At 37.9% G+C, this 17498-nt stretch overlaps 1 protein-coding gene across 2 annotated transcripts in view; it reads left to right on the top strand.

The window, feature by feature from the left end:
* The first annotated feature begins 292 nt into the window (after nt 1-292).
* LOC101870315 (UDP-glucose:glycoprotein glucosyltransferase 2) overlaps nt 293-17498 on the top strand; it is a 79031-nt gene continuing 61825 nt past the window's right edge. For both annotated transcript variants that reach the window (XR_004549409.1, XM_034059997.1), the window contains exons 1-5: nt 293-492; nt 2265-2347; nt 8932-9062; nt 10682-10794; nt 15747-15921. Coding sequence is in view for 1 of the 2 variants with exons in the window: in XM_034059997.1 (XP_033915888.1) it covers nt 314-492; nt 2265-2347; nt 8932-9062; nt 10682-10794; nt 15747-15921 (681 nt within the window). In the remaining variant the exon portion in view is untranslated. The remainder of the gene's footprint in view (nt 493-2264; nt 2348-8931; nt 9063-10681; nt 10795-15746; nt 15922-17498) is intronic.

Here is a 17498-nt window from a genome sequence, read left to right as displayed (position 1 = left end):
CTTATAATGCAACGCAAGATTAACAAACATAACGGACTCGTGCCGGACCCCACCTCAGGGAGGCGGTGCTAGCGCTGCGCCTGCGCAAGCCCCACGCCTACCCGGCGCACCGCCCCCCGCCGCGTGTCAACGCGGGAGCATGGGGTAGCACCGCTATTTATTCGGCGTCAGTCACTGATTGGTCTCTGTACTGGCCAATAGCTCAGCAGTGAGATCACAGCACAGCCAATAGGAGCAAGGCAGGCGTTGCGTAGTGGGATGGGGGTGTGCACGCCGTGGCTGAGGGGGCCGTGGGAGCAGGGTCGGGTGGTGTATGTGCTGGTGTTGCTGTGTGTGCCCCATGGCGGATTGGTCACTGCTGCCAGCCCTGCTTCTCCTTGTCTTCCTGTGTGCCCAGCCGTGCTACTGTGGCAGGGCTCCAGCCTCCTCCCAGGCCGTAACGGCCCGGCTGGCGGCGAAGTGGCCGGCGACCCCACTGCTACTGGAGGCGAGGTGCGTGCAGCCTCCTCCTCTTCCTCCTTCTCCTTCTGCTACTGCTCTCCTTGGCCGCCGCGTGGGGCCGTTAGGCCGCGGCAGGGGGCAGCGGCGATACCGCCCTGGTTGTCTGCTGGGGGCCTGAGGGGACAGGAGGAGGGAGGGACTCCGTCTTCGTTGCGTGGGCTAGAAAGGGGTGGCTGCGATTCCCTCCTCTCTTCCTCTTGGCAGACCTTATACTGCTCCTTTGGTATAAAGCTGAAGTGTTTTCTCCAGTATTATGGCTAGTGCTGACGGGCTTTCCCACTTTTTGAGTGTGCTTTTTAAATTGCTTTGCATTTAGCCTGAGGAGGAGATGCAATGGGCCAGTCTGCACAGTCGCTACCTTCCACTGAGTAACAGTATCTCTGTATCTCGCTCGAATTAATTTACTTTTACCCACTGATTTAATAAGTATATATAAAGGTACTAGTAAAGATGTAGTAGTTAACCCCACCTCGAGTGCTGCATCCAGCTCTAGAGTCCTCACTATAGAAGGCATAGGACCTGTTGGAGAGGGTCCAGAGAAGGGCTACAGAAATGATCAGAGGGACGGAGCACCTCTCATAAAAAATACTATGTAAAGCTAATTTTTCCTCTTGAGGACACAAAGTTCATTTGAATATCACTGAGTGCAGCACCTCTTAAAAAAAAGCAACAAAAGAGCAAAAAGCGTTTTGCAAAAGGCAGAGTCTTCTTGTTTTTATCAAGGTGCAATGGAAGCAGTTGTTTTCTGTCTGTGAATTCTTTACAGACTTGGAAGCTGGTTAGCCCAGAGAAACATTCAAGAGCACGCTGGATGTGGTTCTGGGCAACTTGATCAAGTTGAAGATATCCCTGCTCATCGCAGGGGGATTGGACTAGATGCGCTTTGAAGGTCCCTTCCAACCCAAACTGTTCTATGAGTCTATGATTTCAAAATAAGAAATGAAAATGTTTTCCAGTATTACATGTTTGTGGCTCCTCTGCCAGTTTGGTTTAAAATCCTTTTGATCTGATTTTTAAACTTACTTGCTGCTGTTTGGGGACTCCCATGAAAGGGAGAACTGCAAGCTTCTGTAGTCAAAGGGGTGGCAAACTTCCAAAGTAAAGATTAGGAAACAATACACTCATGCTAGCAAGTTGTTCTTTTTAGCAGACTTAAGGAGGGAGAAGAAAAGCAGTTGATGTTCCCTTAAGAAACCCCACAAAACTAAGGAGTGTTACCAGTAAATGCAAGAATGGGATTTGGAATAAATCAAACATTACCTTTTATGCCTTGTAAGGATTAACCAATTTTTGCAAGACTTTCAGAGACTTAAGACCTCCCTTGCGTAGCAAAATAGATACTGTCATTGATAACAGCCAGTAATTTAATGAAACCTATCACTTGACAGAGCATGTGCTACCATTTTTGTATTTACTCACTATTAAATAAAGTTTGTGCACTGAATTGATTTTATTTCTAACTATATTGGAATATCTGTGGAAAAATAAAGTGCAAAATTGTGTTTATTTCTGCATCGGAGGATATTTTGCTTGCTTCACAGCTCTGATTGTTGAGTTCAGATTGGCAGTATTTTGTTCAAAATTTGTTTTATCCAAAATACACTACCGTTCACTGTTTTATGCTACAGGGATTTTAGATGGTCATTGAATACTCAACACTTGGTTGTTGCTGGGCATTTGTTAATTTAAGCAACTGAGTTTTTACCGTGGTACATCTTTGGACAAAGGCAACCTATGGTCAATTCATTTTTATTTTTAAACAGTGAATTTATTGCAGAAGATGGTAATGAGAAGTTTTGGCAGTTCTTGGAAACTGTACGAGAATTAACAGTTTATAAGCAAGGAGGTAAGTTAAACAGCATGCTAGCTTTAATATCTTGCACTGTATCTAACTTTTAAACATCAAGCTAACACATTAACTAGTTCCAGTCAGGTAAAGCCTAACTTTTCCACTGTTGCTAGCTAGGTAGTTTTCTTTCCGGAAGCTGTAGTGTATTTTCCCCTGAGAGCTCTACCCATACATGAGTTCTGAAAGCAAGGAAAACAAGATGGACTGAACTGTTACAACATGGAAGAGAAGTGTAAAGATTAAAAATACTTTCTTACATGACTCAGCAAGAGCTTATAGGGTATACAGACTTCATGTTTTGTGTAAGGTGGATGTTTGTAGGGTTAGAGAATCCCACAAATAACTAAAATGAGAATGCTAGCTGAAGGAAAAAATTAAAAGAATGGCCGAAAAAAGGTTTTGTACTTGTAGGTGCCATAGATACTGTTTTCTGTCATCAATATTGATGTTTTAGAATAAATATTTATCTAACTAAGATTAAAAACACCCTGCCTGATTAGACAGAAGAATATTAAGTTTGCAAAGAAGAACAAAGCACAAAATCCAGCAAACAAAACATAAATGAGCCACCTCAGAAGATGTGTTGGGAAGCAGTTTACTGGAAATGCCCATGGTAATGAGAAACTTGGAAACCTACCAGGCTTTATAATAGGTTCGTGAATATTAGACCTATTTGGTAGGTCAGTAGATAAGCAAGGCAAAATAAGCTTCTAAACAAGGTAAGGCTATTTGATTTTGCTCTTCAGAAGAGTACAGCTCCTTAGGCATGAGTGGGAGGACCCTAACACTACTACTAGAAGAGACTTAGGTAAGTTGAATGTTATGTTAATAGCCAGAAGCTAACAAATTGTAGAAAGATCATGTGGGGAAATGGCAGTGAGATTGCGGAACTGAATCCTTGTGAACACAGCAGTATGTTATGAACAAGGTCTCTCCCTACTCCCTTTATCTTTGACTTCCTAATAGAAAGGTATAGAGAAGATTAAAACAGACCCTTCATGAAGGTACATCGTGATATGCAAAAAAGCGATGTGCACAAGTTGAAACATGGAAATTTTGGTTAGATACTATGGAAAATGTTTCTGCCATGGAGTTGGGTAAACACTGGAACAGGCTGCCCCGTGAAAGGAGACTGGAATCTGTTCCTGGAGATACTCAAAACTGCTGCACAAGGCCCTGAGCAGCCTAATCTAGCATTGAAATTAGATGTCCTCCAAGTAAAAGTTTGGATGAGGTGACCTCCATAAGTGACTTTTGACTTGAATTACTATTTTTTTTCTATATGACTGGTTTAAATACAGTTGGTGTAGCCCTTGAGACAAGGCTGATGTATTAGGTGATATGTCAGGGTTTTTTATCAGCAGCTGTCTCTTGTCCGCCTCCTTGGACCAGCTTTCCAAGGAATGTGAAGCTTAGTGACATTTATTATTAGTGACAGAGATGTCTGTTGAAATTAGCTGTTAGCTACATGCTTTACCTGTTTCATTTCGATAAACTCTGTGTGACTGAGAATAAATAAATTACCAGCAGGATGATTTGCATGGCCCATCTTGCCGATGAAGTATTAGATGCTGGTAGGGGGGAACCTTGAGAATGTACTAAGATAGTACTTTAATTAAGCATATGAAGCAATTGATGTGTATTTTTATCATTATGGCCAAAAGACTCTTACGTTTATAATGCAGGAAAACTTAAAAGTCTCTTGACAGAGTTGTTTTCCTAAAAGTGAATTCATAGCTTGGGTAGGATTATGCAAGCAGACAGATGCTTTTTATGAACAGGATGAGAAGGAAAGTTTCTATTTTACATGAAAAGAAACTGGTTATTTAATGAGAAAAATCACATCAATACTGATTCTTCCAACTGAAGAGTATCTTACTCAAGTCAATGTACTAAATACGAAATAGCATCATACTTACCTAGCAATAGTTAAGTCACTTTCAGTAGGGAAATCTGCATTAGACATTTGAAATAAAATGGTCAGCTAGAGTGAAGAATACTGATCCTCAAATACCAGAGTGGTACAGCTACTGAAAGGTGTGTAACACTATACTTCTGGGAGGAAGCTGGTTCTCTGGATGGCATGGAATGGGTTCTTAGATGTTGCATGTCAAGACATTGATGTAAGAGATGTTCCTGATGCATTAGGGCTGGAGTAACACTTGAGCAAATTAAATTGGTTGGGCTGATTGACTTCTCAGTTCTGCTCTGGATCATATGAAGAGTAGCTAGGATGGATAAGTGGGAAATAAAAGCATTTTTAAATAGAAACATTTTAATAGAAGGTAAATAATTACTAGATTTGAAGCTGAAAAACTGGGTTTATAGGTGATTTTGATTATGGATTTGTATCCCAAGCCACTGTTGAGTATTTCAGAAGAGTCATGAAGTATTAAAACTAAAAGGCAACTTAAACAATCAGATACAGTGTCTTTTTTATATTCTTTTAAATCGTCCCTTGGATGATTTCTAATCTGTTGCTTATCGGTTCTCAAAACTTGTTATTTTAAATTTAAAATAATCAACATCTGTTGCTAACTTGCTCATTTAAAATATTCAGCCTTAGTGAATTAGGTCTAATAATGGTCTGGTTAGCTATGATACTTGTAACAGTTTAATGGATTTGGTAGGAACTGTGGACATGGAATTTTGTAAAGCATTTAGTCTCGTGATGTAGTTGGTTGTTTCATCATTTTCTTTCATATGAAGTCAAATCAACTTGGGAATCATTGAGATTATACAATATGGAAAACATCAGTTAATTACGGGATACACTCTTAAATTAGAATGAGGTCTTCAGGTAGCATGGACAGCATTGTGTATCTGTGCTTAATATGCAGTATACTTTCTGCCAGTCTCATGGAAGATTTGGAAATGCAGATGATGGTATTTTGATGTATGTTATAAAGAAATCAAAACCACAAAACCTTCATATTATAAAACAGCACAGTAACAAAATGCAGAAGATTGTATTTTAAATGTGCCTCTGGTTTTGTATATCAGAAGGTTAATTTAGGAACACAGAGTGAAGGTAAATAGGCAGTTTCCTGCCAAATAATTATAACATGAATGTTCACTGTCTTTCCAAGTGGTTCAGTTTCTGTATTGAATTTTCAGCAGCCTCCTAAATGCATTTTTAAAAACCCTCCAAAACAAAAAAATAAAGTAATACAGACACATTAATAGGGTGATGCAGAGAAAACTCCAGAAACTAATTTCTCTGAAGAAAATCTAACAGTATATTACATATATGCAAAAATAATGCAAATTATTTGTTATAAGCTAGAAGACTATGCATTATTCATAACCAAATTATGTAAGTATTTTTATATATGTATCAACCTTAAAGGTTAAAGAGTAATTCATTTCACAAGCATGGAAGTTCCATAATAATCATGCAATAAAATGAAGTATTGCCTCTCTGCTGGCATCTTGCTTAAATGTCATAGGGATTTGACTGGCCAGTGATTGCTTGAACTGCTGTTACCTGGAATCTCCAATTCTCTAGCTGATCTATAGATACAGATACACATCTCTGCAGCAGTATCTCACATTGCAGGTATATTAAAAATAGTGATGAGGATGGTCATAAAAGGAAAGTAAAGGTCTGTATCACAGATAGTAAATATTGATGTTTAAATATGAGTCTGTTGAGCTAGCTCTTAATTTCTCGTAGTCAGTCTACCTAATTTCACTACAGGAGTTGAGAGAGCTATTCAGCTGACAAATTTAGGCTGCTTTAGAATGAGCTATGTAGCTGTTTAGGTTTTGTTGGCTGCTAGGCTCTATCTTTCTTGGCTAGAAGGGAAGTTTATAGGTATGTTTGGAGATGTATCCTAGTAATGTTGTCTATTTATTTTTAAATCAACTTTGTTAATGAATTTAGTGATAATATGCTACCATGCAACGTTTTATGACCAGAAACATTTGTTTCTGTGGTTCTCTGTAACAGGCAAAGAAATTTACTATGGCTTCTTCTCTTTGGCATAGAGTGCAATGTTAAAATGTACCTGGAGGGCAAGTAGTTATCAAGTTTCAAGGAGTAAATACTCTGTAAAAATAATTTGCAAAACTGAAACAGTAGTTCTGTATGTAATAAACTTTAAAAAATTTGTTTTGCATTAGGTGGATTGCTTAGCATTTGATGTCTATTAATTTACCTTACTGAAGTTTAAAGTACAGTTGTAGCCTGAAAGAAGCCAGCAATGTTAATGTAAGTTGAAGGGGTAGATGCATGATTTGATAAATGTGACATTGTCAATATGTTATACCATCATTTTTGAAAGCGTGTGATGAATTATCTTTTTCTTATTGAAGTCATTGTCTCAGTCGTCTTGTAGAGCAAAAATATCAGCTCTGCAACAGTGAAAATAGAGCTGGAATTTGTAAGCCAAAGAATTTATAAAGACTTGTGGTAAAAATATTTTATTGAGGGGGTATCTTTAGAATTGTATATTTAATAGCTATTCATTGTGTTTAATAGGATGTTATTGGGGGCTGAGTGGAGAGGTAGATATTCCAACTCCTATTTTTATTCCCCAGTGTCAGACACTTCTAAGATTTAACTAGACAGGGTGCTGGGACATGTAGTCTAGGTCATGCTTGCCTAGGAAGGCTGGACCAAGATGATCCTTGAGGTCCCTTGAGGTATTCTCTGATTATTTTTGTGGGGATAATTTGAAGAGAACTTGAAAGTATAGTTACTGGAAATATGTTTCAATCTGGAAGTATTTGCCACTCTTAAATCTTTTACATTCACTGCTTGGAATGTGTGAAGACAAATTTACCTTATTTTCGTTCTGCCAGGGCTATATGCAGGTTTAGAAAACATAGAGATGGGGTTTTCATCCATTTTGTGTTATGTTAGACAGTGTTATCATGTATAATTTATGGAAAGGCAGCTTTCTGGAAATGCAGATCATACCCTTTTGTAATTTCCAAAGAATCAGTTTTAAGAAGGAAGAACAGGCTGAAAGGGGATCCTAGAGACTGTAAGAACGAATGGAGGTTAGGGATTGCAAAGAGGAAAGTGACAGGATAGGAAATGCTTAATTGTGAAAATCGTATACAGAACTGCTGGGAGCACTTAATGGATATTTCCAGAACTATGGCCTGCATGGCTATTGTATGTGGTCTCATATTTTGCTGGAACCAAGCCATGGTAAGGGAGTGAAATTTTAATTGCTGCACTCATCATTTGGTACGAGTACTTTTGGGATCTCCGGCAGCCGAGGCAGGTAAACTCTGGTAAGGTAAATCATATGAGATTATTTTCACACTGTGTAAAATTTTTGTGCCACTTGAACCCCTGAAGGGGTTTAATCCTCATATGGTCATTCGCCTTTCACAGCAGGAGCATCTTAGAATTAAGTGTTGACCTAAGGACACAGATAAATTTAAGCTGGATAGCCAGAATGGTTCATTCCCACAGCTCACCTTCCATTTGCTACAAATTTTCACCTTTATAGGAGAATATTTGATTTACATATGAAAAAGATCTTGAATCACTTGAATCACAAGTTCCTGGTAGTATCTACCAAGTAAAATACATCCTGACTACCTAGATTTGGGGAGGCATATATTGGCAGTTCTCGAGTGTTTCACGCCTGTTTCAACTGTTCCTCCTATGGGAGAGCAACCTCTGGAACAGGGCTGGAGTACAATGCTTGGTATGGTCACAGCTTTTGTTCTCTGAGTCGAATTTTTCAAGAATATCATATCATACAGTGTATACAGCTTGATTTAAAATTTTGGTGAGCATTATTCCTTACACAGATCCAGGTCTTTTTCACAACCTGATGAAACTACATTGCAGCGTCTTTCTAATTAGGCTTCTTTGCCTCACCCTCCAAAGGCTACATGAGAATATTCGCTTGAATTTGCCTCTAAATGAAGAAATGAACGCTTACTATTTCTCATATATTTAGCCAATGTTCTTTATTATCACTTCTATCATTCCCAAACACCATCCATCTTCCTTGTTGCTCAAAGTCCTAATTTTGGCCTTGAGAAGGTGAGATATGTATGGAGGAGGGAAGCCACTTCACATGTTACATCCACTCATATTCTTGTTTATCATGTATCTTTAAGGAAGAAATAGGCTATGTGAGAGTAGCCTAAAGAATGTCACCTTTGGAAGATTTTTATTTATGTAAGTTGCGTAGCTGAAGTGTTCCAAGACTAAGTGTGGGGAAATAATTTGTAAGATAATGTTTGAAAGTAAGTAACCTTCAGAATATGCATTAAAAGGCTAGCATAAGCTAGACAAAAATAAAGCAGTAAGAAAATTTAAGATTTTCTCTGTGGGTCTGCAGAGACACTTTGTCTTGAGTGGATTTTTATATTGCTAAAAATGATTTAGATGCTAACTAGTACTTTTGTGTTTACTTTTGTTGTATTTATGTTGCGTTTGGCCTTTCAAATTGGTAGTAAAGGAAACAATTATCAGTGAAGAACATTCAAGATACTTAACTGCCAAGCAGTAATAACATAATATTTTCTCTCATGTATCACAGATAGATATGCCACATTATTTATGGCTAAATATTAAAAATATGTCTTTTTTTTTTTTAATTCAACAGATTCAGAATATTCCTATTACAATTTAATCCTGAAAAAAGCTGGACAATTTTTATCCAATTTGCAAATCAATCTACTGAAGTTTGCACTTTCGATACGAGCATATTCTCCAACTGTTCAGATGTTTCAGCAGGTGATTATATTATCTATTTGGTTCATGATTTTATATGGTATTTTGGCTGCAGAGTAGAGAATGTTCATTATTACAGTTATATAAAATATATGCCAACAGTATTTGCAATCAAACATGATCCATTTATAAAAGTGATGCCTAATAAGCTAGTTATATTGATAGGTGCAAATATCCATGTTTAATTGTATGGATAGCATTATTTTCAAGGTAGGATTTTTGGAATTCTTCATTGTTGAAACTCAGAGCATGGGGAATTTATGCATTGCTTTAAATGAGCCTGGAGGAATTCAGACATTTTCAAATTAGGAAGTTTCCTATAGCTTCGAGTATTGTGTGCAGTTCTGGTGTCCTCAACATAAAAAGGACATGGTGCTGTTAGAACATGTCCAGAGGAGGGCCACGAGGATGATCAGGGGACTGGAGCACCTCCCATATGAAAACAGGCTGAGAAAGTTGGTGCTGTTCAGCCTGGAGAAGAGAAGGCTGCTTGGAGACCTCATAGCAGCCTTCCAGTATCTGAAGGGGACCTACAGGGATGCTGGGGAGGGACTATTCATTAGGGACTGTAGTGATAGGACAAGGGGTAATGGGTTGAAACTTAAACAGCAGAGGTTTAGACTGGATATAAGGAAGAAATTCTTTACTGTTAGGGTGGTGAGGTACTGGAATGGGTTGCCCAGGGAGGTTGTGAATGCTCCATCCCTGGCGGTGTTCAAGGCCAGGCTGGATGAAGCCTTGGGTGGTATGGTTTAGTGTGAGGTGTCCCTGCCCATGGCAGGGGGGTTGGAACTAGATGATCTTGAGGTCCTTTCCAATCCTAACTATTCTATGATTCTATGATTATTTGTTCTTTAGTGGACAGCTCATCTCTCATTATTTTGGTATTGAAAGACTAGTCAAATACCTGGTTTGTTTGTGAAAAAGTGTGAGGATGTAATTTCACTGTGCCTCTAGCCTAAAATTGCTCCTCCTCCTTTTAGCAATGCCACCTTCAAGATACAGTGAGAAATCCATATTTCTAAAAGGCTATAAACTGTAATAAAGTTAGGGGGGTTTGCAAGTGTTCTCTGGAGGAATATCATCATCTCAGACTCATATGTTTTCATTTTTATCTTTCAGCTTGTGAATCCAGAGTCGTTGATAATGCATACAATTCCCACTTTACGTGGGAATAGCTGAATGGAGTTAAAAATAAAAAAAAAAGGCAGGAGGCTGGAGTAGGAAGGGGAGAGAGAACCAAAACTGTTGTTAATTTTTTGGGATTTATTGGTTAGCACTCAAATCTTTGTACATCAACATGATTGCTGATAGTGAGTAAAATGAAAAAATACGTCTGAGTACAGCATGTGATTTCAGCTTTGGAGGTTTCTCAGCCCTGTCTTTACAGAACATAAATGGACTTACATTTTCTGGAGTGTGACTGCATTTGATAGACCACATCTCACAAAGGTTATAAGGTCTTAATCTTGTAATATTTTTCACATGTACCCAATTTTGAATGAGCTTAATTAGAAGTACAACTCAATGACAGCTGATCAGTTATTTTAATCAAAGAGATGTGAGTTTAAGCTGAAGTGCAATCAGAGTGTTCTAGTTGAGTATAATTGTTGACATATTAGATTGCAGCTGATGAACATCCACCAGAAGGCTGCAGTGCATTTGTGGTTATCCATGAGAAGCACACCTGTAAGACTAATGAAATAAAAAAGCTGCTGAAGAAGGCTACTAAGAGGTAAATTTAATGATTTGTTTTAAGAAGAAAAATAGATTACTGAAGTGGAAAATGTACTACTGCATTTATACTTGTAGTATTTTGAAATTTCATGTTCTACTTGATAATGCCAAGCCCATAAATACCAGTTTACTGGATATTTAAAGACTTACCCATTTAGAGTATGTGTTATTTTAAGAGTAACTTTTGGTTTTGAAATATTTTAAACACTCATGAGAATTCATCAATTACCATAGAATCATTTAGTTTGGAAAACATCTGTAGTATGGAGTCTCACTGTTAACCTAGCACTGCCAAGTCTACCACTAAACCATGTACCTAAGCGTCACATCCACATGTCCCCCAAATACGTCCAGCGACTGCGGCTCAACCACTTCCCTGGGCACCCTGTTCCAATGCTTGGCAACTCTTTTTGTGAAGAAATTTTTCCTAATACCCAATCTAAACCTCCCCTAGTGCACCTTGAGGCTGCTTCCTTTCATCCTGTAATTGTTACTAGGGAAAAGAGACTGATACCCACCTCCCTACAACATCCTTTTGTGTAGTTGTAGAGAGCAATAAGGTCTCCCCTGAGCCTCCTTTTCTGAATCAAAGTAGGATTTTAAAATACAATTATAGAGCTTTGCTTCTCTAGCTACGTGGATATTTTCATATTTCTTTTCCCTGGTATGACATAGTCATGTTTGAGCTAGTGCACTTTCTATACAAACTGATCATTTAATGCATCTCAGACAGTACTTCTGCTGACAGACCTTTCTGCATAGTCAGTGCCACTGGATTATAAGGACTTGGTAGAGGAACCTACCTAGGCTGGCATAACCTTTCCTCAACTTGTGCTTGACTTTGCACCTGTCAAGTATTTTTGCAGGCTTTGTCCTGTGGAATGAATTTGTATTATGAAGTAAAATATGTAGAATCTATTAAAATAACAAATCTATTAAACATAACAAATGTTTAATTTCTATTTTAAAAACTTAATAATTTGTATTTTTTCAAGAGCTGTATGTAACATTTTTTTGGTTGGTTAGGGTTTTTTTTTCTTGCAGTGGTCGAAGTCACCGTAATATGCATTAGTAGCCATACCACTTCATGCAGATATGTAGGACTGAAAGATTATTTAGTAGGGCATATTTCTTGGATTTTGGTTTCTATCGAATATATAGTGGGGCAAAAAAAAAGTGAAAACCTTTAAATTTGTCTCTTTGGGGATGGTTGCTTCTGAAAACAGTTTTGTGTTCTGCAAGTGTTATTTGTGGTATTTTCTGAGTCCACTGACAGAATGACAACCTACTAAATCATAGTCTTTTACTTATTGAATAGCCATGGTTTTTGCAGAAACACTTCACTTCTAGTTTGCAGTGTCCTATTTTTGACTATTATATTCTGCCTCTTTTATATTCTAACATAAATTATTTGTACTATATTTTTGCCTTTAAAATTACATTGAATTCTTCTGGTCATGTATTAAGGCATCATGAGACCTTAACATTTTATCACTATTCTAAAGCCATTAACTATATTCAGCACATTTTCCTTTCTGGAGATACAGTCCCCACATTTACAAGATTCTGGAAAATCACAATACTAAACAGCAGAACCCTGAAGTATTCAGAATTGAAAGAGTTACACTTCTGGAAATCATTAACGTCAAGAACTCACAACAAAACTGAAGTTCTTCCTGTTAAATTGTTCTTGTGTTTTGAGTAGTTTTGTGTGCACCACTCATATTCTAACCTTCAGAGCTGCGGGGGCAAAATCTTGATCAATTTCTTCTCCTCCCCACCCCAAAAGTAGTTGTGTCACTCAAATATTTACAGTTCCTGAAGCTAGACTTTGAGAAAAACATGTTCACCTTCAGGTAATTGTTTCCATTATTATTTCCAGTGATACTCTGGGTAGTAGATGTATTTCACTCGTGCTGGAGATGTTTAGCCTGTGTGTTATAGATAGGGCTCTTCTCCTGTTGTTCTTTTTCAGTGTGGTGAACAGCTGATATATGAGACAGCGTGCCATCTCGCTGTTGATTCCTCTAAGCCAGTCTTTCCTTTCCTCTGTGGCTTTTATGAAAAGAGATATTTTTGTTTTATTGATTCCCTTTTTTATTTGAAACAGTTTTCCTTCGTGTTTCACATTGTTTTTCTGTCTTCTCTCTGTCGTGACTTACACTTAAACCAGGGCAACTTAAGCTAGGCTTTCAGTTATGTCCTAAAGTTCCATGTCAGAGGAGGACACTAGAAGTGTTCTATTTTTAGGGATAACAGTTTCAAATCTCAGTGAACGAGAAAGAAAAGGCTACAGCATTATTTTGTGCAGATCCATCAGCTCAACCTGAGATCCAGGAAGTCTCAGGTACTTTGGACTCAGGAGAGCCCTAAGAGTTTGTATGTGAAGATCAAGGTTTTGCTTCATCCAGTCCTTTATGCAGCAGCTGCTGTGATTTTGTTGCAGTGGATTGCATGGCTCTGATCGTAAGTATTTTGTGTGGAGGTGCGGTGGGCTCTGTGTTTGTCAAAGGAGAATCTGCTGTTAAGCAGTTGAGATTGCTGACAGTCCAAAATACAACACTAGGATTTACAGAGCTTTTGCTGCCAAGAGCAAAAGCATTGATAGGAGTCACATTTTGCTCAAAACGGTCAATGTCTCAGAAGGCTTGTAACCTAGTAAATGGTTAGTGAGTGCTGAGCTCCACATGCATGTTTAGGGTTGGTTTTAATAATTTTTTTTTTTTTGGCTGCCCAGCTGCTGTTCCATCCCTTTCAGGCAGCCTTCTCATGAGAACAAATCTCTTATAGCAGGAAACTAGCTTTCAGCTCTATCAGTTTCTTCTCACTACTCTTTGCTGTTGAAGAGAAACAGAGAACAGAGGCTTATCTTGGATTTGCAAGGGCTGAATACTTTAATTCTCCAATCCAAGGTCATTATGGTAGCCCTATGGAGTGTTATTTCACTGCAGCACTTATTGTCAGTGAAATCTGTTCATGATGGTATAAAATACTTCCTTTGAGACTGTCAGTGTTCAAGAAAATCCTGGCAGCACTTTGTACCCATCTTCTGAGAACAGGAGTAATTCTTCTGCTATACCTAGGTGGCTAGTTAGGGAAAGAGAAGCTTCCTTGATGTAGGTTTTCAGCTCTCTAAAAGTGACTGCAGCAGTCTCTCTGCATATGAGAAGGAAGTTGCACAAGGCACATCCCATATTATGCTTTCACTGTGGCAAATCTGGATCAGTTCTTGAACACAGCTTACTCATTCAAGTGTTGTTTCACACTCTCTTTTTTGCCCTGTCCTGTGATGACAATAGGAAGGCTTTTCTGATACTTCTGTGATGCATGGCTGCATGCACCCAAGTTAATTCTCAAACCAGGCCCCTTCTTTTGTCTCTGCCTTACAGATGTGGTCTTCAATTGCATATCTACCAATTTACATAGAATGTTGACATTAAGGCCCGAGAAACCTGATACAAATTGGTTTTGCTTTGAATGAAGGTTTGGAACAGACAGCCTCCAAAGGTCCTTTACAATGTAAATTATTCCATGATTTTATATTGAAGATATTCCTAAATTGTGTTTTGCTCATATATTTCCAGTATGACTTCCAGTGAGCATCTCCTTCCTACACCCATTTCTGTAGTGTGTGTTGGATGAGAGTTTCTGAACTTGCCTCTGAGAGGTTTGGAGGAAGCTTACTGGTCTTTCAAGTGTGACTGTACAAAGGCAACTTTGAAAAAGAAGTGTACTCATAAAAAATTAGCACCTTGAGTAAATTATTCAACTATATCTTCTGTTCCTTTTCCATCTTTCCTAAATGTTCTGATTCTGCCTGGGATAGGGCTAGTCTTCTCTCTAGTAGCTAGTGCAGTGCTGTGTTTTGGCTTTAGTCTGAGAACAGTGCTGCTAACACACTTAGTTGTTGCTCAGTGCCACTTGCCCTGACCAAAGACTTTTCAGTTTCCCACACTCTGCCAGTGAGGAAGGGTACAAGAAGCTGGGAGGGAGCAGAGACAGGACAGTTGACCTGGACTAGCAAAAGCGGTGTTTCATACCACAACACATCATGTCCAGTGTATAAACTTGGGGGGATTGACTGGGAAGTGCTGATCTCTCCTCAGGCAGTGAGTGATGAGCAATTATAGTGTGCATCACTTGTCCTTCTTGGGCTTTATTCCTTTTTCTTTTTTTTTTTCCTTTTTTTTTTTACTAATAATATTTTATACAGTTATTATTTTGCTTTATTTCAATTACTAAACTGTTCTTTTCTCAACCTATGGGTTTTACCTTTTTCTGATTCTTCTCACCATCCCAGCTGGAGTTGTGAGTGAGCAATTGACTGCATGGTACTTAGCTGCTGTTAAACCATGGCACTAGGTTTTTATCCAAAAGATGTTTGAAGTCATCTAAAAAATCACTGCAGGTACAGAAGGCCTAACTTTTCTTGTCCTGGCTTTCAATGGGGAAAGTAGGTAGTCAAAATTTGCAAAATTAACTAAATTAACAGAGCTTGATGATGTTAAAGAAAGATAACCTCAGTTAGTTTCCATGGGTGTTAGCAGCTGTCTCAAACTTCACTTACTATCCTTCTGCTACTCTGTTACTCACTGATTGCTTTGTACATCTCTAATAGATGTAATGAATCATTTAAATTAAAAGCTTCAAGCTGTAACTGTTGCAAAAATCTCCAAGTGCTATGCTTTTCATTTGCTCTTTATGTTGTGATTTGGTAAAATATATACAATTATTTATAGTTGATGCTGATTTTTCAGTTTCTTAGACTTTGATTTGCAGATTTGGTGTTCTAAGTTAGTTTGTGAGTAGTCATGATTATTTTGTGCTGATTTTAACATGGCTTGTATATTTTTAGCATTATTGGATTTTTCAATTATGAAGGAGGAAAACTGCTACTGTTATTTTTTTTTCCTGAATGTATAGTATCATGATTCTTTGTTTTAAAACCAGACCCAGACCATACCTTTTTAAGGGAGATCATAAATTCCCAACTCTCAAAGAGGATGGCCCAGTGGTGGTTCTTTACGCAGAAATGGGTACGAAAGACTTTGTCAAATTCCACAGGATTTTGTCTGAGAAGGCTCAAAAGGAAGAAATTGTTTATGTTCTCCGGCATTATATACAGGTATGCCATTCAAATTACTGTTGATTCAGTAAGCTGTTAGTGTTCTGTCTTTATTTTGCTTGGTTTTTTTTGGCAGAACACATTTTCTGTGTTTACTTTTGCATTTGCCTAAATTGTATGCAATATATGTTCTCTTTTTAAAGCTTCCCAGGTGAAGTGATCCACTTAATACAAACTTTTAAGCTAATAAAACATTATAATATTACCTAATTCTGTATGCAAGCACTGTTTGCATCGCTAATTGATCTTGAAATATGTCTTTTTTCATTATATGTCTGGATTTTCTATGTTGTACAAAGATCTTGGATGAATCGTGGTGTAGGAGACTGTACGTATTAGTAACAAGAATTGGAAAAAATGGGACATAGGATAGAAAATCAAGTTTAAAATAACTAATTGTATTTATAATTTTCTATGTTCTCTGTATAATCCTGTGTTCATTGTAGTACAGCAGCATGGGCTATCACAGTCAACATCACTGACCAGTTTTTTAATGCTTGCATTGCACAGTGTCAGTATTTAAAATATAATGTTTCAGAATGCCTTTCTTAACTTACTTTTCTCCCTAAAACAAAGCAAGACAAAAACAAAGCAAGACAAATACCAGTACATGGAACTACATGGTCCCCAGTTTTAGTTATTGGAAGGTTTCAGTAATATGTATTCAAAGTACAGCTCTTAAATAGTGTGGTTCATACAGATAATACAGGGACATGAGATCCATAGTTTGCAGATGACTTTGAGATATTTGCTTACAGTAATGAAATAGAGAATTTGAGGAAACCAGTCTTCAATTCTAAATTGTGTGTGGTATAGTTTTTATTGAACTTTGTTCCTTTATGCACTTTTACTTTAAATACCTACAGTCTCCTTGCTCTGACCAGTTTATGCACCCTGGTCCACCCCAAATGCAAATTACCTTCCTTCCTGGGCTTTTTCCTCTCTGTCTTCAGACTGCTCTTCTGTTTTCTACCTTTCTCACAACCTACATTTTTATTCTTGGCTCCCACTGAGACAATTCCTCCTTTTTTTTTATTTTTCATTAAATACCAGAAGAGGGAGCATTGAAAGCAAAAGAGGTACAGTCTTTCTGCTGTTTCATTTTATTTTTGCCAGTATCACTGATTGCAGTGCTCTCTCTGCATAGATTTGCTTAGAGGACCAATTGGGTAAACCTCCAGCCCTGCTGGCTTTTCAGCTGTGGGTTGGAGGATTCTTAATACAGAAGGATTCTTACAAATTGCAAGCTAAAGCTGAAAGGCTTTCAAGAAATGTATGCCATGCATGCACAAATTGCATTTTGGAAAGGGAACTTTTGTACATTTTGGGCAAATTAGGGCACATTTTCAGAAATAACTGCCCTGAGTAATTATGCTATTGAATGTCAAACTCCCACTCCACAGCTAGAAATACTTGTTACTTGTTTTAATATGTAGCAACCTGGTTTTAATAGTGATACTTTAACACATTTTCTTAGTCACCCTTGCCAAAAGTCATTAATTCTTTCATCAAAACATTTTTAAATAATTGCTCTAATGCAGAAATAGAGAATTTCCTCCTGACATCCTGAAAGTCTG

The sequence above is a fragment of the Melopsittacus undulatus genome, chromosome 2, assembly GCF_012275295.1.
Source record: "Melopsittacus undulatus isolate bMelUnd1 chromosome 2, bMelUnd1.mat.Z, whole genome shotgun sequence".
Lineage (NCBI taxonomy): Eukaryota > Metazoa > Chordata > Aves > Psittaciformes > Psittaculidae > Melopsittacus > Melopsittacus undulatus.
This window is presented reverse-complemented; position numbering and strand designations above follow the sequence as displayed.